Source organism: Chinchilla lanigera, unplaced genomic scaffold, assembly GCF_000276665.1.
Source record: "Chinchilla lanigera isolate Chin_1 unplaced genomic scaffold, ChiLan1.0 scaffold00017, whole genome shotgun sequence".
In the NCBI taxonomy this organism is placed as follows: domain Eukaryota; kingdom Metazoa; phylum Chordata; class Mammalia; order Rodentia; family Chinchillidae; genus Chinchilla; species Chinchilla lanigera.
Genome location: NW_004955418.1, coordinates 29,041,909 through 29,066,914, shown reverse-complemented (window position 1 = coordinate 29,066,914; position 25,006 = coordinate 29,041,909). Strand labels below are relative to the sequence as shown.

The 25,006-nt window shown below is 50.1% G+C and overlaps 1 protein-coding gene across 1 annotated transcript in view; it reads left to right on the top strand.

Annotated features, from left to right (window-relative positions):
* The window catches only part of Rasgrf2 (Ras protein-specific guanine nucleotide-releasing factor 2), a 195,830-nt gene that overhangs the window by 59,581 nt on the left and 111,243 nt on the right, over nt 1-25,006 (top strand). The window contains exons 3-6 of the mRNA XM_013512878.1: nt 1,943-2,049; nt 15,122-15,269; nt 17,305-17,394; nt 23,808-24,061. Of these exons, the coding sequence (XP_013368332.1) occupies nt 1,943-2,049; nt 15,122-15,269; nt 17,305-17,394; nt 23,808-24,061 (599 nt within the window). The remainder of the gene's footprint in view (nt 1-1,942; nt 2,050-15,121; nt 15,270-17,304; nt 17,395-23,807; nt 24,062-25,006) is intronic.

Genomic DNA, 25,006 nt, shown 5'->3' with positions numbered 1-25,006 from the left:
ATCTCTGGTGGAGGTTAATACGGTTACTGACCTGACCTGAAGTGGGTCTCATTTTGTTTTCTGTGCGGTACTGGGGCTTGAACTCAGGGCCTTCACATTGAGCTGTATCCCCAGCCCTTTATGTTTTCATCTTGAGATGGGGTCTTGCTAAGTTGCTAAGTTCCCCCGGCTGGGCTCAAACTTGTGATCCTCCTGCCTCAGCCTCCCAGAGTGTTAGGATGACAGGTGTGGGCCACATGCCTAGCTCAAGCTGAAGGGTTTTAGTTCATTGGACAGAAATGGGCCTGTAGCTGTCACTGTGAACAGGCTTGCTGGGCAGGGGACAGCTGAGGGCTGTTTTGTCCGTGCGTCTCCCTTTCAGAGCCACTAAGGGCGGGTGCTGTGTCTCCTGGCCACTCCAGTGCTGCATCTTCCTCCCTGGCAGTCTCGGTCAGGTCCTCAGACTCCCTGCGTGAAAGCTTCTGTGTGCAGCTGGTCTGCTGTCTCCACCCCTCCCACCTGCCCCCCACCCCCAGCCGTTTCCTTGGGTATGTTCAGGGTCAGAAGCTCCACTTTAGGAGGTTTGGACCTTACAGTTCCCTCCTGTGCCATTGATGCTAGGCAGGACTCCTCCAGACTCCTGTTGTGCCCCTTGGCCCTGCAGAGCTGCCCTTGCTCCTGCCCTTTCAGTCAGTTTGAAGTCAGGCCCAGCCTGGCTGGTTCAGGGGTGGCCAGCTTGGGGCCAAAAGAAACCATTGCCCTTGATCTGACCTTGGTGGTTGTGTTACTCCCAAACACGGCTTTTAGCTTCCTGGCGGGCCATGTCCAGGCAGCGGCCTTTTAGATTCTTCCCCGAGGCCAAGACCTACGTGGGAAACACAGGGTCCTCTCGCTCCTGACTGCTCCCCTTCCCCAGGGGTGGGCCTGGCTCCCAGGTTTGCTGCACAGAATCCCCTGTCCCTGCTCTCAGGAGAGGCCTGCAGGGCTCCCTTTAAGCCCCAGGGCAAGGAGCGGTGGGGACCGCATACAGCCACCTGCTGCCTGATCTGGTGGCGGCTCAGCTCCTGCCAGGTCATAGGCCCGGCTTTCTTTCTCTTTGTGTTGGCTGCCAAAGCTGAGCACAAAGCCTCCCCCTCCTCCCCATGCCACCCCTGACTCTGGAAAACTACAGATCTCTGCTCTGTCACTGCAACATTGCTGGGCTTGTCCAGGGTTTGTTCCTGTTCATGACTGAGTCATATTCCATTGTATAGATGTACTGGCATCTGTTTACCTTCTCACCTGTTAAAGGGCATTTGAGTTGTTTCCGGTTTGTGGTAATGATGAGTAAAGCTTATATGAGAGAAATCATTTCACTCCTGGTAAATCTCAGTCTGTTCCCTACTTAAGCAGAATCCCCTTTTTTCATCAGTGGCATGCAGTGCGTCCCTACCGGAAAGAAACTGGGATCTGCCTCAGGCCCGGAGGCAGTCGAGATTTGCTTCTGGGTCACCTGTCGTCTATGCAGTGACCCTCTGAAGTGCTGGCTCGGGTGGGATGGCGGGGCTGCTGTCTCCTAGGGAAATGGAGCAAGGCAGCTCAAGAGCTGGGCGGGGTCCCTGGAGCGGGGCTGGCAGTCATTGGACAGTTGCGGGGTGCTGCGTCCCAGGATGGAGCGGTCGCCTGGCCCCCGGCTTGCAAGGTGTGGCTGGTTTTCAGCCTGAAACAGAACAGCATCGGGCTCCCTGTGCTTTTATCTCCATTGCTGGACCTGAGCAGCGGCCTCTCCGCCCTTCTCTGGAAACACCGGGCGAGCAGGGCAGGGCCCCTCTTCCCGGGTGTGAGGATGCGGCTGCACTGGGAGCCTGGCGGGGCACGCGTGTGGGGTGCTGCCCACCCCCACGGGGAGAGGGCGCTGCTGCCTGGAGGGATGGAGGGAGGAGCGAGGGAGGAAGGCGCTAACCCCTGTCGTCTCTCTTCCCAGTACTACTTCACCGTGCTCTTCGGCCACGAGGGCCAGAAGCCCCTGGAGCTGCGCTGTGAGGAGGAGCAGGACGGGAAGGAGTGGATGGAGGCCATCCACCAGGCCAGGTGGGCGTGCACCGTGGGGCACAGGGCGTCCTCCCTGTGGGCGGGGCTGTGGGCCGCCCCAACCCGGCTCCCGGGCCCCTCTCCTCGCCTGGTGGGAGGTGGCGGCTGAGCACTGTGTCCTGGTTTAGCTGGCGGCTCCAGGGACAAAGGCAACAGCATGCACATGGGCTCCTCGCTCTGCACCACGCACCTTCCTGTCTTTTCGGGACGGGGCCTCACTGTGCAGCCGGGCCGGTGCTGTCTTAGCCACTTGTGTGCTGGGACTACAGGCACGCGCCCCAGCGCCTGGCTGGTTTGTGTCTAATGGAGCACGTTGCCGATGGTGTGGTGGCCGATCGGGAAATGCTTCTAGACTGATCGTAGAAGAATGAGTTTGTCCTGAGTGAGTGCAGACCATTCTGGAGTGAGTCCTTCTGCCCTTTCTTCTGCGATTCTCCTTCCCTTCCTTCCCTCCCAAGGATGTGACCATCCGTGTGACAGGTAGAACGCTAAGCTTTATGCACCAGTCTCTTGCTTTTTTCATTCTGCATGGCTACCCAGGAGGTATCTCTAGACCCATTTTGCAGACGAGAAGATAACAATTTAAGCCAATTGTGCAGCTGGCCACCATCTAACATGCTATTGCTCAGCTGCTGAGCTGGATTCGAACCCAGAACCTCTGCCCGGCGCTGCACATCCCTCCTCTCTTTCTTCTCCCGCTTCAGTCTTGTTCTTTTGTTTCTTTTTCCCTTCTGTTCAAGGGTGAGAGTGGGTTCACCTGTGCTCAGAGTTGAGGGTGCGATGCCCTCGCGAAGCACGTTGGTTCTTTTCTTTCCTCTTTCCTGGGGTGCTCAGGGCCGGCACACAGAGGCCGCTGTCCCCTGGGTGCAGGGACAGCGTCCAGGTGCACAGCGTGGGCTGGCCGCACATCAGGATGGATGCAGAGTGACCTCCTGTGCACAGGAAGGATGCTGGCCAGTGGGATGGCTGGGGTCTTTCCTGGCACGGCCTCTGCAGAACCTCCCTCCTTACGCACGAGTGGGAGAGTGACGCACGGAAGTTAAACCAAGTGCTGCCTGCTTCATTTCCAGTCTGGAGCAGCAGGTACATCGCAGTCTGATGACTTTGGCATGGCGGGGCGGGCGTCTTACACCGGACGCAGGTGCTATGAGTTACTTCAGAGGTGTCTGGAGCTCAGGCTGAGGCCACCGTTCTGTGCCCGGCCACCGGGTCCTGTGTGGTCAGGCATGGCTGTCGCAGCTTGGATGTGTGCAGTTGTGTAGGAGACGACTTTGGAGTCACCGCAGGGCTTCAGAGGACCGTGCAGTGACAGCTCTGCGCTTCAGGATTTGAAGGTTGCACTAGTGCTTGATCTTTTCTTTTTGATGCCTCGGCTTTTTGGCCCAGGGCTTCTTTTTTTTCCGTGACTCAGGGCTGGGAGTGACTTCTTTGGGGCGCCTCTGATCTGACTGCTTTCTACTTGAGTTCTTATGTGGGACTTTTTTTTTTTTTCTTTCATCAAGATGCTTCTGAAATTTTTGCTTTCTACACTGGGAAAGATGGTGACTTGGATCTCTGAGACTCACCCTGACTTCTTCATACATAAACCAAGCCAGAAGGCAAACAGTGCCAAGTTAGAGGGAGGACTTCCAGCTGACTTGCTTCTTGACTTTGTGCTTCAACAGCCCAATGGGGCTGTTGGGCTGGACGTGTCACCCTTCAGGACAGGCGGGAGCATTCACTGCTGCTGCCTGTTTAACAGGAGCCTTTTAAATACTCGAGGGCTGTGGTTTTACTGACCCTCCTTTTCAAAAGTCTGAGCGTCCCATGAGCACACAGCTGTGCGGTCTGAAGTGAACCCTGCCGCAGTGCAGGAACCCGGATGGCCCAGACCCCGTCCTGCTCCCTTTGCTTTTGGGGTGTCATTTCCACAGCAACTGGGTGTGCCTTGAAAGTCACCTTGTTTTGCTGGCCTTTGCTTTCTGGAGCAGAACCTCCCTACGGACGTTTCCTCTAGAACTCTGGACCATTTTCTGGGGTGTCAACTTGGTCATTTTCTCCCTTTGATCTGGCCCAGAGAAACACATTTTTGGCATTAGTACTCTGCACCTGGGAGCTCTGAGGGGTGCGGTGGCTCTGCAGGGGGACATGGTCTCCATGTGGAGGACCCCGGTGTCCACGTCCAAGGCTCTTCTGTCCTGGCAGTAGTCCAACCACCCCCCAGGCCCTGGACTGTGACAGTTGGGACCACAGGAGGAGGGTGCTGTGGAGGTGAGGTCGCCCTTGGAGGACACTGGGCCATTTGGGTGTGGACAGTGTTAGGCCAGCGCGGCCTCCAGCACAGCCCTTGCCCCAGCGTGGTTGCTGCCACCCTTAGGGAGGACAGATGCTGGCCAGGAGCATTTGTGGCCGGGGTGCGGACTGTGGCCCGGCAGGGCTTCTGCGGGGACTGGAGGAGTGGCTGATGCTGGGCAGAGACGTGGAGCGTGAGGGAGCCCCGCGGCTCGAGGGGATGAAGTGTGGGTGCCCAGGGCCGCTCAGGAGGAAGGGGGCCTGGAGAGAGAGGGCTCCGCTTCTGCGAGGCTGAGGCTGGGGCGGCCTCTGGGGAATGGAGATGCCGCGGAGCACCGTCCGTACCTCTTCCTTCTCTGCATGAGATGGGGCTCGCGCCTCTGTGTCCAGTGCTGGCCCGAGATCTTCCTGACTTTCCAGTGCTCAGCTGAAACTCTGCTCAGGGCTGCTCTGGGGTTCTCTCACCCTTCCAAGTGTGTCTGGGCTTTCTTGGAGGGGTGGAGGGCATTCTGAGGAGAAAGGGAGCAGCCCCATGCTATACTGCAGAAAGCCCCAGCCCTGCCAGTCCCCATGTGACGAGCAGACGTGTCACCCTGCAGCGCGGTCTTTCAGGGAAGCCCTGCTCCCTTGCCTAGCAGACACACCCCAGCTGCACTCAGCCCCTTGGGAGCCCCCACAGCTTGTCCTTTTCAGGGCGTGTTCCTGAGACAGCCTGCTGATAGCATTCTCCTCCCCAACACATGTGCATGTGTGTGGACACGCACACCACGCTGACTGTCCGTCACCAAACACCATCTGCACGTGCTGAAGGTCACGCTGTGTGTCCGACCCCAGCGCTGCCCCTGCTAGCTTGGGCATGGAGGAGACCCCCGGAAAGTGGAAAAGAGGGTCGCACAGAAAAGCTGAAAATGCTCTGCGCCACAACAAAACCACAAAACTAGAAAACTAGAAATGGGCAATGGCTTAAGCCAGCGCTGGCGAACCTTTAGAACTTTCAAGGCTAACAAACAGCCTGCTGCACCCCCACGAGCCTGAGCCATCCCGCAGCTGCATCTTGTCTTCCAGGAGCAGGAGCGATCGCCGCCTGCCACCTTAAACCTCAAAGCTGGGCCTGTTCACTCGGTACTTACGGTGCTGCAGGTTTCTGCTGAGTGCCTGGCCAGGGCCGCGGCAGATGGACTAAGCTCTGCCCTTTCCTCTGCCAGACTGAGCAGGAGGCGCAGGGCGGAATGCAGCTCCCCAGTGAGGTTCCATCCCGGTGGAGTCCATGGCTGCTTACGGCCCCGACCCTGAAGCTCTGGGTTCAAGGCAGTCTCCGCCTCAGACTTCTGTCCGACTTCTTGCTCCCTTAGATGTTCCTTCTGTGTGGTACTTTTGCTCTATTTGTTTTTCATGCCTCGGTCTTCTCTCTGTCCTTTTAGCATTTGCTCAAAGTCCTTCCCACCTTAAAACAGAAGCCCGGTGTGGTGGTGCATCCCTCTAATCCTAGCACTCCGTGGACTGTGGCAGGGGGATCGCCACTACTCCCAGGCCAGCCTGGACTACATCGTGAGTGCAAGGTCAGCCCGTACTACATAGTGAGACCTGTCTCAAAAACCCAAACACCAACCAACCAATCAGCCAGTCACTCAGAAAAACTTTCCCTTGCCCTTGAGTCTTTCTCCTGACACATTCTTAAAGAAAAGCCTTGGCCAGTCCTTGCTCTGCGTCCCTGTCCACCGAAAGTGCGGTCGCTGAGTGGACAGTGACTTGTCAGAGTGTCCTTGCCCTCGTATAACCGCTCCCACCTCATGCTTCCTTTGGAATCGCACGAGTGCTGCAGACACACAGGCTCTCTGAGCAAGGGACTGCAGCCGGCGCAGAGCAGGCAGACCTCGCGCCCACCCATGCCCGCCTCTCCAGGCCCCGTCTCCGGCTCATCCGTGTCTGTAATGAGCAGGGGGTGACTTCAAGTTTCCTGTCAGAAAGAAAGGGAGGAAGGAGGCAACAAAGAAGAAGAGAGGGAGAGAGAGAAGAAAGATGGCGCAATAATCACACACTCTTATTTACTATTCTATCATTCTTAACCTTTACACCACTTTGGAGGGTTTTGGAAAACATCAGCATGTAGAGAGCTGCGTCTTCCCGGAAACTCTGGTTGCTTCTCGTCTGCACCATGCACTGCTGACTCCCCGACTTCTTGCTGGCTCCTTCTCACCCCGCTTCCCTGCTGCTGGCGTCCTCCTGTCTCCTGTGTCCTTGCCCAGCTCCTCCTGTCCTCTCTCGGTGCCACCTGGGCCCCTGCGTTCTGGTCCTTGGCTCACCCTTGGGCTGGACAACCCCTGGAGGAGGAGCTCACTTCCCGTGCTGGGGAATCTGAGTCCTGCAGGGTGAGGCAACCCTGGGAGGCCCCAGGTCTAATAACGGTGCAGTCAGAGTCACATCTGAGGTAGCCTGAGCCTGAGGAGCATAAGTGGTGTGAGTGCTGCCCCCGGGTGCTCGGAGCTGACGCTCAGCCAGGCCCCAAGGAAGCCCACGCTCCTCCCAGAGTGGCATCTCTCCCCTTCTTCCCATGCGCCGTGTCACTCAGCCACTCAGGACAGCATGACGGCGTCCTTCAGCCCCTCGACCTGCTCCCACCCTTGGTCCCCTGCTGGTCACTGTCCCCGCTGCGTACCCGACAGCAGCCCTGTGAGAGGAGCGCTGCTCCATCCAGGGACCTCTGCCACTCCGTCTCTCTCACCTCACTCCCTCAGGTTCCTCTGTGGCAAACATTTGGAACAATATGAGCATTTCACACTACAGGCCAGGGAGGAAGGGATGTAGAATGATCTTGCGTGTCACTTTAAGAAAACGCTCGTCTTTCAACTGGAAATTGTTACTTCTCCGTGAAGCACTGGGCTCCTCCCTGAGCAGTGGGCACATGGAGCCAGTCCAAGTGCGCGCCTCTGAGCTGGCCTCCGGGACTGCCCATGCCCCTGTGCCCTGTGCCTCTGGGTCTGGGCTCGGGTAGAGCAGCCACACGCAGATCTTAGTGTCTGCGCTGTCTCGTGCGGTGCGGTGACCCATCTGCCTTGCACAAGGGCTGTCCAGTATCTGTGTCCTCCCCCCGGGCCCTCCGCTGTCTCCAGGGAGGACCGGGTTCCCATCCCTGAGCCGGGCGCAGCCTGCTGCTCCTCTCAGAGCCATGAGAGATGGTCGTGTTGATCCTTTTGCATCTGCTCCTCTGCACCAGCCTGCCTTTCTCCTCAGGAATCGGTGCTGCTCCTGGCACAGGGCCTGCTGCTTCCCATAAGCATGTGTGCTAATTTCAGCACCCTCACCGGGGCAGGAGAAGCTGGGGTCATTTTAAGACATTTTTATTACGCTGATGGATAGAACGCAGTGTCTCGGCGTAATGAGCATTTCCTGAGTTGTTGTGGCGGGGCGGGGGTGGAGGGCTGTGTTTTCACCGTCATTCGTGTTTCTTATGTGAGTTGTCATTACATGGCCTGTCCCTATTTCTTCAACTGGCATTTTTCTATCTACTGTCTTTTTTATGAAGATGTTTGGGGGATGAATATATAGTCATATTTTTTATGTTCATGGTAAATCACCCCCACCATTTTTTGTTTTTTAATTTTGTTTTTTTTGGCTTTTTGAAATGGGATCACTTATGTAATCCAGGCTGGCTTTGAAACCACTGTGTAGCCCAGGTTGGCCTTGAACTCACAGCAATCCTCCTGCCTCAGCCTCCTGGTAACTGGGATTACAGGCTTGCGCCACTAAACCCAGCTTGATGGAATTTTTTGACGAAGAGTTTTTGAATTATAATGAAATCAAAATAGATTGCTTTTGTGGGAAAATTGTTCCACTGCATTTAAAAAAAATATCTTTATACTTCATACAACACAAAATTCATCATTTTAGTGTACAGTTCAGTGTTTCTCTCATCCATCACAAGGTTGCACAGCCATCACCACTAATTCCACAACACTTTCAACACCAGAACAAACCCTGTGTGCACTCGCAGTCACTGCCTGCTCCCACGCAGCCGCGCCTTTCTGTGCCTGTACAGTTGCCCGTTCTCGACGTTGCCTCCACCGGGGTCCAACACACCAGCCCTGGCTGCTTTCACCCAGCCGACTGTTCTTGGGGCTCACTTGAGGTGTCTCACAGCAGAGCACGTCCTTTTTTTTCTGTGCTGGAACTATTTTCGGAGGTGTGGACAGGCTGCATCTTGCTTATCCATGCTGCTGTAGCTGTGGCCATTGAGATTACCCCTGAATTTTGCTCTGGTGAGCAGTGGTGCTGTGGACATTCATTCCACAGTGTTTGTTGTGGAGATGCGCGGTTGGCGGTCTTGGGCATGTACTTATGTGGGGAACGTTGTGTCCTGTGGGGTCCCGGACATGCTGGCACGGCCAGGACGCCATCCTGCGTGCTGTCCACGGCATGCAGGGCCTCAGCCCTCCATACCTTCACCAGCACTTCCTCCTACTGTGTGTGTTTGTGCCCAGTTCTTTTAGCAGACATGAAACCATGAAATATACTCACTTTCAGAAGCATTCCCTCAAATTTCTTTGTCCCAAAGTAGTACTTTTGCCATTATTGACTTTCTGTTATATTTCCCTATAACAATATTTTGACCATTTTTTATATTTCATCGAAGCTGGGCTTGGTCTCCTGTCTGTCCTCTCTGTGGTCCTTGGTCTGTCTTCAAGACACCTGGGCTCCCCAGGGGCTGTGAGAGGACCCCACAGGCGAGGGAGGTGGGTGGTGAGGGGTCAGAACCTCACGGGAACACAGAACCTAACAAATGAAGATTCGGCAGGGCAGTGGAGCTGCTCCAGCAGAGAACGTGGGGGCAGAAGCTGGGAAGGACAGTGTGGCAACACCAGAGTGCTCAGGAGCTAGGCGTTAGCTCTTTGTCACTGTGGCAGACACCGCAGACAGCTCACTTACATAGAAGAAAGGGTGACTGTGGCTCACGGTTCAGGGGGTGTAGTCCATGAGCAGTTGGCCATGTTACACACCATTTGGGGGAACAAGCTGCACCCCTCATGACTAACAGATGTGTGTGTGGGGGGGTGGACCAGAGCCCCACAACTCTCCAAGGGGATCCCATGAAGCTCAACCTCTTGTGGACTCTGTCATCTCCCAGTGGTGCCACTCTGGGTACCAAACCTTTAAACTTGGGCCTCTGGGGACACAGCACACTCAGACCGTGGCAGGACAGGAACTGTCTGCTATCAGGACACCGCAGTTCTCTCAACCCGAGGAGGGCTGATGTGGAACTGCTTCTCACTAATGCTGAGCAAGCCCTGGAGTGAGTTAGAATTTTTCTTTAGTGATCTTTGGGTTTTGCCATAGTTTGCGTCACAAGTCTGTATGAAATTCTGGCTCACTAACCAGCTTCCTGCCAAGTGAATCTGACTTTTGCCCATCCGTGAAATGAGGCAGGAGTGTACTTTCCGGGCAGGCTTCTTCTCTCTTTTTTCTTGTGTGGAGTGCTGATGGTGCTTTGGTTTTGATTATGAATATTGCGCACCAATATTTATCCCATGATGTTCTAATCTTGCCATCTGTTGGTGCTCAGCAGAAAGATTAGAGTTTTCCTTTCATTATGTTGATTTATTCGGCTTGCCTTTATTATTGCCTTTATTATTTCCCTTGGCAGTGAAAAACCACCTTCGTGTGTGTATGTGTGTGTGTGTGTGTGTGTGTGTGTGTATAGGTTCAACTAAAAAGCAAAATAAACAAAAACTGAATGGAAGTAATGAATATATTAGGCACAAATTCTTAGACTTGAATAGTTTCTAGTAAATGGGAAATTTAACTGCATAAAATGTGCATTAGAAATACAGTGGACTAGAAATACTCATTTTGTCTCCCCCATCCCCACTATGTAGCCCAGGCTGTCCTCAAACCCATGGTGATCCTCCTGCTTCAGCCTCCTGAGCATTGGGATTATAGGTGTGCATCACCACGCCCAGTGTTCTGAAGCATGTGGAGGGAGTGGGTTGGTGCCATCTGTGGTGGGCGTTCATCTCTCCGTGGGGTACATGGAGGCAGCCAGCAGCCAGGGAAGGACAACCAGGTAAAGCCTGAGGCTCCTGAGTGAGAGTAGAGCGAGGAGAGATCCCCAGTGAAATCAGTGACTTGCGTGACTTGAAAATCCTTGCCTGAAGAAGCCACACAAAATAAGTGGCGTTAAGTGGCTTTTTCCACCTGGCCCAGAGTCCTGCCGTGAAAAGCTGCCTTTGCCTCTGCCTGAGAAGACTTGGTGGCTTCCCTGGACGCCTCCCGCAGCCTCAGAGGCTTCTAAATGCACATGCACACTCAACACGTATTTTTGCGTCAAGGAATCAATTTGGATTCACAGGAACATGTGAAGAAGGAAACCAGCTTACTCCGGGTGTTAGGATGCTTCAGTTACCACTTCTGTCCCAGCTGTGGGGTCAGTAACCTCCGCTGGGAGTTCCGGTATTCTGTTCCCTTTCCCCTTAATCTTACAGAGCTGTTGGAGAATGAAGAAAAGCACAGAGGAAGTAATTTGAGAAGTGATTAAAAATCATCCATAATTGCTCCAGCCATAGAAAGCAGCCCTGTGAATATTTGGGGGTGTCGATCTGTTGTTTAACTTGGGGTGCCTGTCTTCTCATTTTCTGTCTACACCCCTCACATGTGTGTCTGCATGATCTCCCATGCCGCACAGATGAACACATACGTGTGCCACACAGAACGCTTCCCTTGATTTCTTGGTTTTATTCCTGTTCACTTATTAATAGGTTTTAGGTAGAATCATTTTTACAACTTTTTTTTTTCTTTTTCTTTTTGAGACAGGGTCTCACTATGCAGTTTAGGCTGGCCTTGAGCTCACTCTGTAGCCCAGGCTGGTCTTGAACTTGCAACGATCCTCCTGCCTCAGCCTCCCGGGTGCTGGGATTACAGGCGTGCGCCACCACACCCGGCTTACAAGTGTTTTTATAAAAATACAATTTTAAACGCCTTATTGTCATTCCAGGTACATCATTACTTGTGTAACCACTTCCATGTTATAGATGTGTATATTTAGATTGTCCCAATTGCCTTTGTTTTCACAAATGAACATCTTACTCGTTGTCTTTGTGAAAATCTGAGATCATTTTTCTCCAGTTATAAGTGTGAAATGCTGTGTGTGTGTGTGTGTGTGTGTGCTGGGGATTGAACCCAAGGTATTTGTGTTGAACTACTCCCCAGCTCACTTTTCATTTCTTGTTGTGAGACAAGGTGTTGCTAAGTTGTCCGGGATGTCTCACTCTTTCGAGCTTCCTGCCTCGGCCGACCTTTTCAACTGTGACATCGTCTCATAGTGGCTCAGTCCGGTAACACAACTGGTCATCCCTTTGCTAACCCTTCTGTTATTATTTTCTAAAATTGTAATCAATTTTGATAAATAATTTACACTTCTCTGATTAAGCAGGACTTTTCTTCCAATGTTTATTGGCCATATGAAGCCCTTTCGTCTCTTTCTTGACTTACTACTTGTAGTCAGTATTATTAGCTTCTGTTTATCAAAATGAAAAATTTAACACCTTTATGATATCTCTTATGTCCCATCTTATGCCATCTGTTTTTATTGTTTATATCTTTTTAGCTCTTCAGTTAACTGATTTTAAGTTAGAAAATAATCTGATCATATCTTGGTCAATTTTTCAACTCTGGGCTGCATGTATTGACTCTCTACTAGGAAAGATAAGGAAATTAAGATTTTAAATGTGTTTTCATTATTTTTTCTTTCTAAGCCTGAGGTTTTATGGTTTATTTGTATTTTGTAAACTATTATACTCTCCAAATTCAATTAAACCTTTATAGTTTGCTATAATCAATCCTCAAAATTAAAAACCAGTAAGGAGATTGGGTAACAGTTTTCAAAACACAGATAGGAGTAAGTTCTAGTGTTCCACACGCATTGGGGTGACTGCAGTTCATCTTGACCAACTGCATATTTTATGAAAATCTAGAGCAGAGAAGATAAAGATGCCAAACATAAAGGAACAGTAAGGAAACAGAAATGGTAGTTACCTTGATATTATTAGTGCAGGCTTACGCGTGGGTTGAAATACCTAGCTATACCCTGTTAATATGTACAACTAATAAATGTTAATACCTAAACATATACCATTTGGTAAACAGCAAGGTGCATTTACATAGTGTGTACAACAAATATTGTGTGTCAGAGTATTATAGATGTGTTTGGTCCTGCAGAGGAGGAATATTCACACGTAACTGAACATTTGCTTAATTCTCTGCTCCTGGAGACACCTATTATATTCCCATTTTCTCTCTCTGCCTCTCTCTGACTGCCAGCTTGGTTTTGGTTCATTGATTCTGCATCCACTGACCTATAAAATGTTCGTGAGGAGTGTTTGTTTCTGAGCCCTCTTCTTACTATCTGACTCTGTCTTGTCCACGGCAACCTCCTTTGCCTCAGTGTCCTCCCGCATCTGAAGATGAAAGCCTGCTTCCGGCCTCACCCTCACCTCCTGCCAGGCTGCTGTCTGTTTGCTGGGCCGGGTTTGTTTTCTGCCATGGCTGAGCAGTTATTGCCACAGTGCTCAGTGTCACCCACAACTCATCCTCCGCCCTGCGCCCCAGGTCCTGTGCGTTGGGATCCAGATGAGGTTGAACTGGGGCTCTGGAGTTTCCACAAACTGTGGCTGCAGTGGTGGCCAGGTCTGTGGGCTCATCTGAATGCTGGGGTCAGGAGGATCTGCCCTGCAAGATCCTGCGTGCAGTTGGCGTCGTCTGGACGCACCTCCTCGCTGCCGCTTGCCGGGCTGACCTCACCTGGCTGCTGGGGAGAGCCTGCCCTGTGCCCCGTATGTGTCACCTGGCCCCTGGCTTCCCTCAGAGCAGTCCAGCGAGACAGACAGCAAAGGCTGCTGAGGCAGAAGCCAGGGTGGCCCTGTGAGCTAACGCTGGGAGCCCTATCCTCCGCCTTGCCATCCGTCATCAGGACGTGTGTTGTGCCGTTCCGTGGGTTTGAGGTCACTTGTTTCACCATGGGAATGTACTGCACTCCTGGGTACTCCTAATACCTTTCCTTCTTTGGTTCTCCCTCGCATCTGCAGAGAATGTCTGGACTGAACCCAGGCTCTCCTCCCTCTCCCAGGCCAGCCTCTGTCTCAGCAGCCTTCTTAGGAGGGTGGCCTCCTTCTCTAGAGAGGGCAAGTCTTGCCCTGTGACCTGGGTGCCCCTTGCTTTTTTTTTGGGGGTGTGAAGATGAATGTCTTAGACACTTTGTCAGCAACAACACACAAGCTCTGATATCCACAACTTGAAGGAAGAGAGATTTACTGTGGCTCATGTTTCAGTCCGGAGTCAGCTGGCTCCAGGGCAGGGGGGCATGGCAGCGGGGCCTGGCGGAGGAGAGCTGCTCAGCACACGGCAGACAGGAAGCGGCGAGGGAAGGGAGGAGCCGGGAAGGGAGATGCACCCTGGCAGGCCACGCCCCTGTGACTGCCTCTTCCAGCCCGGCCCCGCCTCCTCACAGCTGTGAGCCCCAGGATCCAGCCCCTTGTGAAGGTGCTTCCTGTGATGCTCAAGGCTTTAGCTGTGATGCTCAAGGCTTTAGGGTACCTGCTGGGGTCAGGCGGGTCTGTCCCCTCAAGATGCGTGCAGTTGGCGTCGGCTAGACTCACCTTGCTGCTGAGCTGAGCTCACCTGGCTGCTGGGGAGCAGCTGCCGTGTGCTCCGTGTGTGTCCCTCTAGCTGGTGAGATGGGGTTGCGAGGCTGGGGTCTGTGTATAACATGGCGCCACAACTCAGGGTCCCAGAGAACACTGGACAGGTAACTCCAAAGAGCCAGGGCAGTTTCTTGTCTGAGAGACAGTGTAGCTCAGTGGCCAACCTATGGCCCATGTGCAGAAACAGACTGTGTGTGTCACTGAAAGCTCTAAAAGGTTCACCATCACTGGTCTAGCTGCGGTTGAGGGTGTGAGTTTTGGGCCAGACGTAGACCTCAGTTTGATCCTAGCTCTGCCACCTGCTAGTGCTATGACCTGGGTCCAATAAAGAATCTTCAAAGACCAGATTCTTTCTGTGTGTGTCCTGTTTCCTAGGCCGCTGAGAGGATGGGGCAAGATAATGTTTGGTACGTCTTAGGCACTCAATGCATAACAGCTGTTATTAATTATTACCATCACCACACCATTTGGGAAAGACTATGACTAGAGGAAGATGCATTTTATCACTCCAGAAATTACCAGAAGATCTGGAAGCAATCGGTGACCCAGAGTCATATTATCAATAAAAAACTAGGAGCAAGTTTTGTCGTTACCACACTTAGCCAGAACCATAGGCACAAGTTAGCTTCCTGGAGTAGGGCCTGAGGAATCCAAACTTGCTTCTGGAGTGTTGTTGTGCTTGCTGGTTTTGGAAAGAGTCCCTGTCCGAGCAGCTCCTCTGAGCCAGGCCTGCTCTCGTGGCTGCTGGGCTCCTTCTGCATGGCGGCAGATGTTTGACCAGCTAACCCCTTACACGTGAAATACTTTGGAGGCCGTGCTGGAGGCCACATGTTGTCCATTCGAAAGTCTGTGGTGTTTTGTTAGAGAGACATACGGCTTTGTTTTCAAGTATTTCCCCTTGTGCTTTCCTCATTTACCTGTACCCTCGTGGGCAGAGGCACAGCTGAGGGAATTCTTAGTAAAGGCCCCTAGAAGGTCGATTCCACTGTCACTGGAGGACGTCCGTGCAAGCGGGCGGGGAACGTTACTGGGGGCAGAGCTGGCCAGCGTGTGCCGTTCCGCTGGGACTGCACTGCGTGGTGTCTCAGGACTAACTGCCATTTTCTCTCCAGCTATGCAGACATCTTGATTGAGAGGGAAGTGCTGATGCAGAAGTACATTCACCTCGTTCAGATCGTAGAGACCGAGAAAATCGCGGCTAACCAACTCCGACATCAACTTGAAGACCAGGACACGGAGATCGAGAGGCTCAAGTCAGAGGTATGTCCAGGCTGAAGATCTCGTCCCCTTGGTCTGGTCTTCTGTCTTCTCCTCTCGATTATCTATGTCATGTTCAGGGCCAAACTTTAATCCCAGGCTGAATTCCTGGGCCACCAACACGCGTGGCTGGGCTTCTGGCCTCAACCAGGATGGCAGTCTGCATCAGGCAAAGGCGAAGGCGAAGGCGCTCCAGGAACACAGCATGATGAGAAGCCAGCTTTCCACTGAGCACGCTCACTGTCCTTCCTCAGACTCAGAGCAGAAATCCAGCCTGTCTCAGGCTGACTCGGGATTAGTGACCGTGACTCTCTCAGAGTCCATTGTATAAAAATGGGCAACGCAGGAAGGACAGGAAGTGATTGCTGGTCTGAGGAGCCCAGCCTTCCCCCCAGAGTTGGACAGATCACACGGGGGTGCTGGGACGTGGTTTCCCACCCCAGGGGCGGAGAGGGAGGTTGCAGGGCCTGCGGCGTGATACGGAGCCCAGAGCCCTGTGCGCAGGCCTTGGTCTGAGGAGAAGGCTGGGTCCCCTTCTGTGTGGAGCTGCCGGTGCTCACAGAAATGCGCAGTCACTGAAGAGCAGAAAGGCCGCTGGGTGAAGGGCTCCTCAGAGATGCCGCGGTGTCTCCCTAGGCCCGCGGCAGGGAGCAGGCCGGGAGGAGCCCTGTGCCCACTGTGTCCTCGTCACAGGGCCAGGGTGGGCTGCTCAGGCCTGGCCACTGTCTTGTCACGCTCTCTGTCCTCAGACGTCATTCTCCTCTGTCTCTCACACTTCCTGCAAGTGTGCACCTGTCACCTCTGGTCGCCGGGATGTCCTGTCCAGCGCACGCGGCACTGCCCTAGCCGTGTCCGCTGGGATGGGCTTGCTCCTCGGACCCCACCTGTGCAGGCAACTGTGCTGCCTGCCTCCCGCTCAGCCCCGAGACCCGTGCAGTGGCGGCGGCAGCGACAAGCGCACCACGCCTGCACTTTGTCAGTCTATATCCGGCACTGTAATTTCAGACGAAATTACCGCGTGCTCTGTACCGCAGCAGGTGAAGGTGGATGCTCATGTGGCAGAGATGGGGGTTGGTATTTACCTCCTGGGGCACATGTGCACGCTCCGTCTCCACTGCGTTGTTCTGGATGGAATGCAGGCTGCGGTACAAACAGGCCAGGGCGGGAGCAGGCTGCCTGCAGAGCCAGGCTTGTCTCCTACCCCGTTTGTTTCCCCGCTTCCCTGCCAGAGGCCGACAGAGTATTTGGGGGCGAGACACAGGGATGGCTCGGGGCGATTCTGCTTGCCTGGCTTTCTTTTTATTTTAAAGAGAAAAAAAAAAACAATAACAAAAAAACAATTGGTTTATTGAAAGGAACAGTTAATGCTTAAATTTTTTTTGACCAATTTTGCATGCTTATATCTGGTAATCTGAACAATTAGTTCGAAGATATATGCAGTATAACAAGCACTGTGGAATTTCTCCTGGCGTTTAAGTGTGGCTTCTTCGTGGATTTGTCTGGGTTCTTGCTGTCCAGGAAAGGTCATCGTCAGGGGTCACAGAGCTGAGCGGGAGGTAGGCAGGGAGACTGCGGCTGTCTCAGTCCTTCCTTCCCTTTCTGAGGGTCCTTGATGGGTGGCCCAGTCCCAGCAGGGTGACGTTCCCTGCACAGACCCCACGGGGGCCGGGAGCCCCGCGCTGCACACCCTGGAAGGCACCGTGGGTTGCAGACACGAGAGCTGTGAGCGGTGTCCTGCACTTGGAGGCCGCAGGAGAGGGTGCCTGCGCATCACTGAACAGGATTCAGTCCGGCCAGGCTCGGAGCGCGTGTTCCCCCTAACCAGCCCCTGTCACACTTGGCGCAGTCTCCTCTAGTCAGCACTTTGGTTGGGAACTTGGGGTCAAGTGTGTGCTCCCTACCTCAGCACCCAGGAGGAGAGGGCGCGTGGAGGCAGGTCCCCCAGAGCACTCGCAGGCAGAGCTTCCTGCAAGCTGTCGCTGTGCCCACCCCCCCCCCCCCCCCCCGGCTGCTGAAACAGACCCATTGTGCGTTACAGATTATCGCTCTGAACAAAACCAAGGAACGGATGCGCCCTTACCAGAGCAACCAAGAGGACGAGGACCCAGACATCAAGAAAATTAAAAAGGTAGGATGGGTGGGATTAAAAATCCCAGCATGCTGGAGGCCGAGGCAGGAAGATCACAAGTTTGAGGCCAGCCTGGACAACCTAGCAAGATCGTGTCTCAAAATTAAAAGTAAATAAATCAAAAGGGCTGAGGATATAGCTCAGCATGAAGACCTGAGTTCATTCCAGGTGAGAGAAAGGAAGGAGGGAAAGAAGGAAGGAAGGGAGGGAGGAAGTGAGGGAGGGAGGGAGGAAGGAAAGAAAGAAAGAAAGACAGATAGACAGACGCAAGGCAGGACACTGGAGTGCCCTGGGTCTGCGGCCATGGCCAACCCGCTGTTCGCTCTGAGATGACGTCTCTCAGCGGTGTCCAGCCTGGGAACAGCCTCAGGTTTGCAGTGCTGAGGCGCCCACACCCCTCCTCCATGTGATCGGCCTGGGCTGCTCTGGAGAATCTCAGCTGAGCTTGCTGCCGGCTGACATCCGCTCCCCCTCTCCTCCGGGAAGGAGGAGCAAAACCCTCGCGGCCCAGACCGAGCCTCCCAGGCGGGTTGGCGGGCGCTGTCCGCCTCCCAGCTGTGCTGCTCCTGTTTGGGGGAATTGAAAAAAATCACATCTGGAAAGCAATTTTCTTAGCATAGTCTTTAGTGCTGCCTAGGGAAGATCTCTTTTTTGGACATGTGAGGAAATCGAGTAAATCAGTACATCTGCTCCGTTCAGTTTATTGTTGTTGTGTCTCATTTAACAACCACACAAACGGCAGATCTTTCTCTCTGACGCTCGTAATCATTTTCTTCTGTGTGTGTTGTTTTTCAGTTTTGGCTTTCGTTAGCACTGTTTGCAGTATACAGTGATCCCCGTTCTCACGGGGAGTCGGTGAATGGACACGATACAGCTCAATTCTTTTTCCCTCTCCTTCTCCTCCCCTCTCCATCTCTCGGTCCCCTTCCCTCTTGTGAAGGACCTAGCTCCAAACTTCCTATTATCCTCCTTTTGTTTTGCTTTTTATTGATAGTTTGGGTTTCTCATATAAGAGAAACCATGCACTATTTAAGCTTGTGCACCTGATCTATTTCCCTTAACATTACGGGCTCCAGGTGCATCCACTTTCCTACACATGACTCAAGTTTATCCTTTTTTATGGCAGAGTAGTACTCCATTGTGTGTAAATACCACATTTTCTTTATCCATTCATCTGTTGATGGAACATATAGGCTGCTTCCAGGGTTTAGCTATTATGAATTGTGCTGTTGTAAACATGGGTGTACATGGTAGCTATATGAATTGTGCCACTATAAACATGGGCATCCAACCCTTTTTATCTTTTATTTTGAGGCAGGGTCTTGCTAAATTTCCCAGGCTGCCCTTGAACTTTCTACCCTCCTTCCTTCGCACCTCTAGAGTAGGATTTCAGACATCACTGATGTCTTTAACTCTTTGTGGAGGATACCTAGAATGGGAATAGCTGGGTGGAATGGAACTTCTAGTTTTAGTTTTTTGAGGAATCTCTATATTGATTTCCATAGTGGTCATATTAGTTTATATTCCCATCAGCAGTGTAGAAAAATTCTTTTCCCTCCATGATCATGCCAGCATTTGTTGCTGTTTGATTTCTTGATGGTAGCCATTCTTTCTGGAGTGAGATGGGATGGCAGTGTTGTTTTAATTTGCCATTTCTGTAATGGCCAGCGATGTTAAAATTTTTTCATGCATTTACTGGCCATTTTTACTTCTTCTGAGAAGTATCTGTTCATTTCAGTAGCCCATTTCTGAGCTGGGTTTTTTTATTTTGGGAGTCTAATTTTTTGAATTATTTATATATTTTAGATATTAGTCTCCTGTCTGAGGAGTAGCTGGCAATTTTTTTTCCCATTCTGTGGGTTGTGTCTTCACTCTGCTGGTTGTTTCCTTTGCTGTGCAGAAGCTTTTTAATTTGATCTGATTCCATTTGTTGATTCTTGATGTTATTTCTTGTAATTACCCGGCTTTTCCAAGAGACCGACATGGACACTCTAGTCGACTGCATTTGGAGATTTGTGATTTAGACTTCGTTTCATGATCTCAATTGTCTCATGTAAGGCACTCAGCTTTGTGTAAAATTATGTAGAAAACATCCTATTTAAAGGAATATTCCCGGATATATAACTTCACATCTTAATGTCTTCTTGTTCCTGTTTTTCTATATTAAAGCATTATTTCATTTTCACTGTAACAAAACTTTAACCAAATATTGCTTAGCATTTGGAATAGAAATAATTCTTTGGGCTCAGTTGAATATTTTCAGTTTTCAAGAAATAAAAAGGCAAAATAACACCATTCTTTTGTTAGAATTTTAATTTGAATCTGATTTCTATTATTGTTACAAGATTAGTGCTATTTTCTTTTAGCAGTGTATAGTTGCATGTAAACAAAGATATTAATAAAATCCAATTCTCAGCTTTGTCATGGAAGTTGGTCCATTAGTAAGTAAGTGAAGTAGCTGCTATTGTTCACAGAAAACACCTGCCCAAGTGCGCAGGAAGATTTTATTTAACTCAAAATTTAATTAAGTTGATCTTTGAAAACACTTGTATTCAATGGAAGAATAAAGATAAAACACATATTTTAAATGTTTTTCTACCATTTTAATTCTTAATAGAAGTAATTTTTAAATGTGCTTCTGAACTTGTTAAATAGGTTTGAAATTAACGTTATCATTTTTAATGTCCCAAATCAAAGTAATGTCTGTGGAAAGGGATGCATTTACAAATTAATTGCTTCTTTTTTCTGATCTTGGAAAAATGTAAATTTTTTTTTCATTACAAGAGAGTACAGCTTGAAGTTGGTTGTACTCACAGGAATTTTCCATTAGATTTCCCCAAGTAATATGCATATATAGTTTTCCTGTATAATTTTTTTTGTAGTACTAAGGTGTGAACCCAGGGCTTTTTACTGAGCTACCTCCCCAATCCTTTTTATCTTTTATTTTGAGACAGGGTCTTGCTAAACTGCTCAGGCTGCCCTTGAACTTCCACTCTCCTGCCTCAGCACCCCCAGCATAGGATTTCAGGCATGCGCCACCACACCCAGCAGTTTACCCATAGAATCTCTTAAAACATGGTTAACATTTATTGTGCAACTTCAACGCCTGTGTGAAAATTGATAGTGTGTCAGCATCTGAAGGCAAATGAGAACATGTTAGACATTGCAAAGACAGGCAGGTGTTCAAATACATGATCATTTAGACCATGTAGGAAAAGGGTGTGGAAGAAAATTTAAAGAGCGTAAGGAAGTGTTGGGTAACAGCACTCCTAAAAAAAAGTTTGGTAGTGAATTAATGCTTTAAATTATTAGTGAATTTGCAGCGTGGTTTGTTGCCGAATCTGCCACATCTAATATGACAAATCTTAGCTAATCATCATATAATTTTTATATTTAGAGAAGACTTCATGTTTCTCGGTCAATTCTTTTATAGATGAGGAAATGGGATCAGAGTCCTCGGTCACCCTGCTGGTCAGTGGTAGAAACTATAGGTTAAGGATGATGATATAAACCCGTCTGCTCGGCCCCCAGAAAGTATCTGCATTTGAAACATATACAGTCAGTGTTTGTTGATTGGCTATGTCACACAGTGCTGTTTCTCAGATTTGCCTATTGCTTTTTAATAGCATAATTCAGGTCAGTCTTAGAGGCCATGATGTTTCTATAAAATATATTTTATATTAAATTATATTTCATGTGCTTTTTCACAAAATAATCACTATTGCAAGTAGTTCATGTGCCTCTTGCCCATGTGGCTGGGTGTCTTTATTTTTTAAATTTTTTTATTTTAAAGAGTAAAAGAAGTACAACATAGTAATAGGGGGATTTATCGAATTACAAAGTGGTAGGACATTATCAATGGTTGTTATTTTACCTATTGGTATCTTCAAGATAGTTTCTTAGGAAAACAAATAGACAAATAATAGTGACTTACAGACAAAAATGGCAGGAAATTATCAATGGTTGTTGTACTATACTTTGGTTTCTTCAAAGTGGTTTCTAGAGAAAGCAAATAGAGCTATACATGAGTGATCAATTAAATAATCACTGACTATTCTTATTTTTATTTATTTTTATTTTTATTTTTATTTTTGGTTTTTCTCCGGTACCGGGAACCGAACTCATGACCTTGTGCTTGCCAGGCAGGCGCTTTTGCCGCTGAGCTAAATCCCCAGCCCCATCACTGACTATTCTCAATGGTTGTTGAAAACACATAGTAATAAACATACATCCATTTATGAAATAGCATAGGAACAATACAAACATTACAGAGTTATGGACAGATTGGTAGGAAATTATCAATGGTTTCTGTAATACGTGTTGGTATCTTCAAAGTGGTTTCTCAGGAAAACAAAAATATGCAAGAAAGATCTAACAAGTAGTTACAGCCTAAGGGTTGTGAAAAATAGTGGATTACCTCCTCATCAGTGACTCCTTTCACTGAGGTGTGACGGCTGGAGACGGCTGGAAGGAAGGCCAGGATTGAAAAGAAGGACCGAGAGACTAGCACCAGTGTCCAGCAATAGGCTGTTTACTTTTTCCTCTATAGTCATGATTACCCGGGGCTCCTCCTTGGAGATAACGGTCTGGCCAGAGGGAGAAGGCAGAGTATGCCCTGGGCCCCTTCATTCCTGTTGGACCAGCTGGTAGGAGGGGTCTGAGCTCTGGGGCCTTCACTTCAGAGGGCAGTCCGACCTCTAGTGGTCACCTTTACAGTCAGAACATGGCCCAGGGGGCTTCTTAGGGCAGTCCTTCCTGAGGTGGCCTGGCTTTTAACAGTGGTAGCAGATAAATGTAGTCAACAAGTCCTTCTTGGGGCCCTGAGAATGAGACTTAGGGTCTGTTTCTCTTAGTGCTGCAACAAAGGCAGCTGTTTTTTCTCGGTCTCTTTGTTTTCTCTCCTTGGCCTCCTCCTCGTCATGGCTATAAAATACTGAGGAGGCTATTCTTACTAACATCTCAAGTGAGCTATCTGGGGCAAAAGCCATTTTTTGTAGCTTTTTTCTACTCTCTGGGGCTGACTGAATAATAAACTTATCTTTAAGAATAGTTTGTCCCTCTACTGAACTGGGATCCAGGGAAATATGCTTTATCACCTCTTGTCTAAGAAAGCAGAGGGTGTTCCTTCCAACCTTGTGGCTGGGTGTCTTTACAGTTAAGAAAAGGCTGGCAAAGAAGTGGTGGTCTGCTTACAGCTGCGTGACTTACCTTCAAATTTAGTGTGCTTATTTACAGAACAGAGGGGCTGGGTGAGCTGATTTCTAAGTCCTATTTTTTTGAAATTAAAAACCAAAACTCAACAATAAGAAGGAATCAGAGACCTGATTTAAAACAGGGAAAGGATTTAAATTCACCATTGTCCCAAGATGATACACAACTGGCCAACGAGCAAATGAAGAGATTTTTGGTGCCACGGATCATGACAGGGATGCAAATAACACCCACCTGTAGTTCCACACCAGTCAGGAAAGCTGATGTCACAAAAACAACAGAAAGTGACATGTTGTGGGGGAGCCGTGCGGAATTGGGATGTTGGTGCCAGGGGGCTGGGAACAACCTGTATGGAAAAAGTCTCCTAAAAAAATGAACAGCAGCACTGCTCTGCGACCCAGCAATCCACATCTGGCCAAGTGGCCAAGGGAAGGAGGAGAGCGCATCATGGAGATCTTGGTGCCAGCACTAGCAGCAGCTAAGGGGGCACATCTATGAAGGCCAGCGATAGCTGGGTGGGAAGATCCAATGCGGTGCGTGTGAATCTGTCCAGAGGTCTCTACCCAAGCAGCCAGACACACCGACCATGGCTGACCTGTGTACCTAAAAATCATGCAAAATCATGAGCTGTGTACTTAAAAATCACTAGCTGGAGGTGCCTCAGTCACAGCACACTTGCCTCACGTGCACGAGGCCCTGGGTTCAACCTGTGCTACATAAGACAAAATGCGGTATGTTTTCAGTTTCTTTTAAACCACCATTTAAAACAATTTTCTAAAAGAAAATCCTGCTATGTATTCCTTTCTTGAAATGTTATTAATAAATGTGGAGTGTTGTTTTGTAGAGTTCATATGGACAAGCCTGAGAGCTTAAACTATGAAAGAAAGTTGTGAACCTAAGAAAAAACACTAGTTTTAAAATCATCGCTTTTGCTTGATTTTTGGAGAATGCCTGCCATTACTTACTCTACTTGTGGATACTGGTATACCCAGGAAGGTGCAATGTGTTTTTCTCTTAGTCCTGAGGACTGAGCCCAGGGTCTTTGCACTGAGCCATGTGCCCAGCCCTTTCTCTAGTTTCTATTTTGAAACAGGGTCTTTCTAAATCACTATTTTCCAGGCTGAGATCCTCCTACCTCCGCCACCGTGCCTGGCGTAAGAAAGCCAGGCCCACATGCCGCTGCAATTCTCTCTGTTCCGCAGGTCCAGAGCTTCATGCGAGGCTGGCTGTGCAGGAGGAAGTGGAAGACCATCGTGCAGGACTACATCTGCTCTCCCCACGCCGAGAGCATGCGCAAGAGAAACCAGATTGTGTTTGCCATGGTGGAGGCCGAGTCCGAGTATGTGCACCAGCTCCACGTGCTGGTCAATGGCTTCCTGCGCCCCCTGCGCATGGCCGCCAGCTCCAAGAAGCCGCCCATCAGCCACGACGATGTCAGTAGCATTTTCCTCAACAGGTGTGACTTTGCCCAAGCCCAGACTCAGGTGAAATCCACTTGCAGTTCTTAAAAGAGCTTTTCCTTATTCTCAAAAGGTTAGGCGCCACGCTCCATCTCCTTGGCCCAGGATGTTGGCAGTAACAAAGCTGGCATTGCATTGCATTTGGTTATTAGTGCCAGTTTGCATGGCTTTCTGTTTCCTCAGTTTACTTTGCTCTTGTGATTGTGTGGGGTGAGCAGGTGGGGAAGAGACCACCTCAGTCACGGGGGAATGGGAGCGTGAGGGGTCTTTGCATCCAGTTTGCACACAGCATTTATAGAAGACTGAAAAACTAAGACAGAGCCTGAGAATCCTTGCTGAACTTAATTGCTTAGCAAGTATTTCTAGTGTTCTTATTACTGATGATTAATTAGTGAACAAAGCAGAAAGTCTCAGGCTTCAGGGAATTAAATTTTGATGCCAGAAGACTGACAGTGAATAATGAATAAATGAAATGTCTGTGGTGTGGTGGAAAGTGGTGAGAAAGATGGGATAAGTGTGTTTGAGGTGAGGTGTCTTGGTTACTTTTCTCTCATTGCTGAGACAAAATACCCAACGCCAAAAATGAAGGAAGGAAAGGTTTATTTAGCTTACAGTTTGTGGAGGTTTCAGTCCATACTTGGCTGGCACCGAGGCCGAAGATAGCAAAGCAATAAGAGCAAAGGGAGGAATGGCAGTGGAACAGCAAACAGCCAGAGCAAACGGGAGGAATGGCAGCAAGCAGCCTCTTTCCCTCCCTTACATTGTAAACAGGCTACCCCCACCTAAGGGGCTTGTAGCTCTCACATAATCTCCATGCCCTCCTCTTCCACAGGTCAGGATGTATGCAAAGTAAGCACCCTGGCTTCCTGCTGAGTCACTTAGCCAAACCTCTAGACTCCCCAAGTTGACACAATGTATCAACCATAACATGAGGGAAGGAT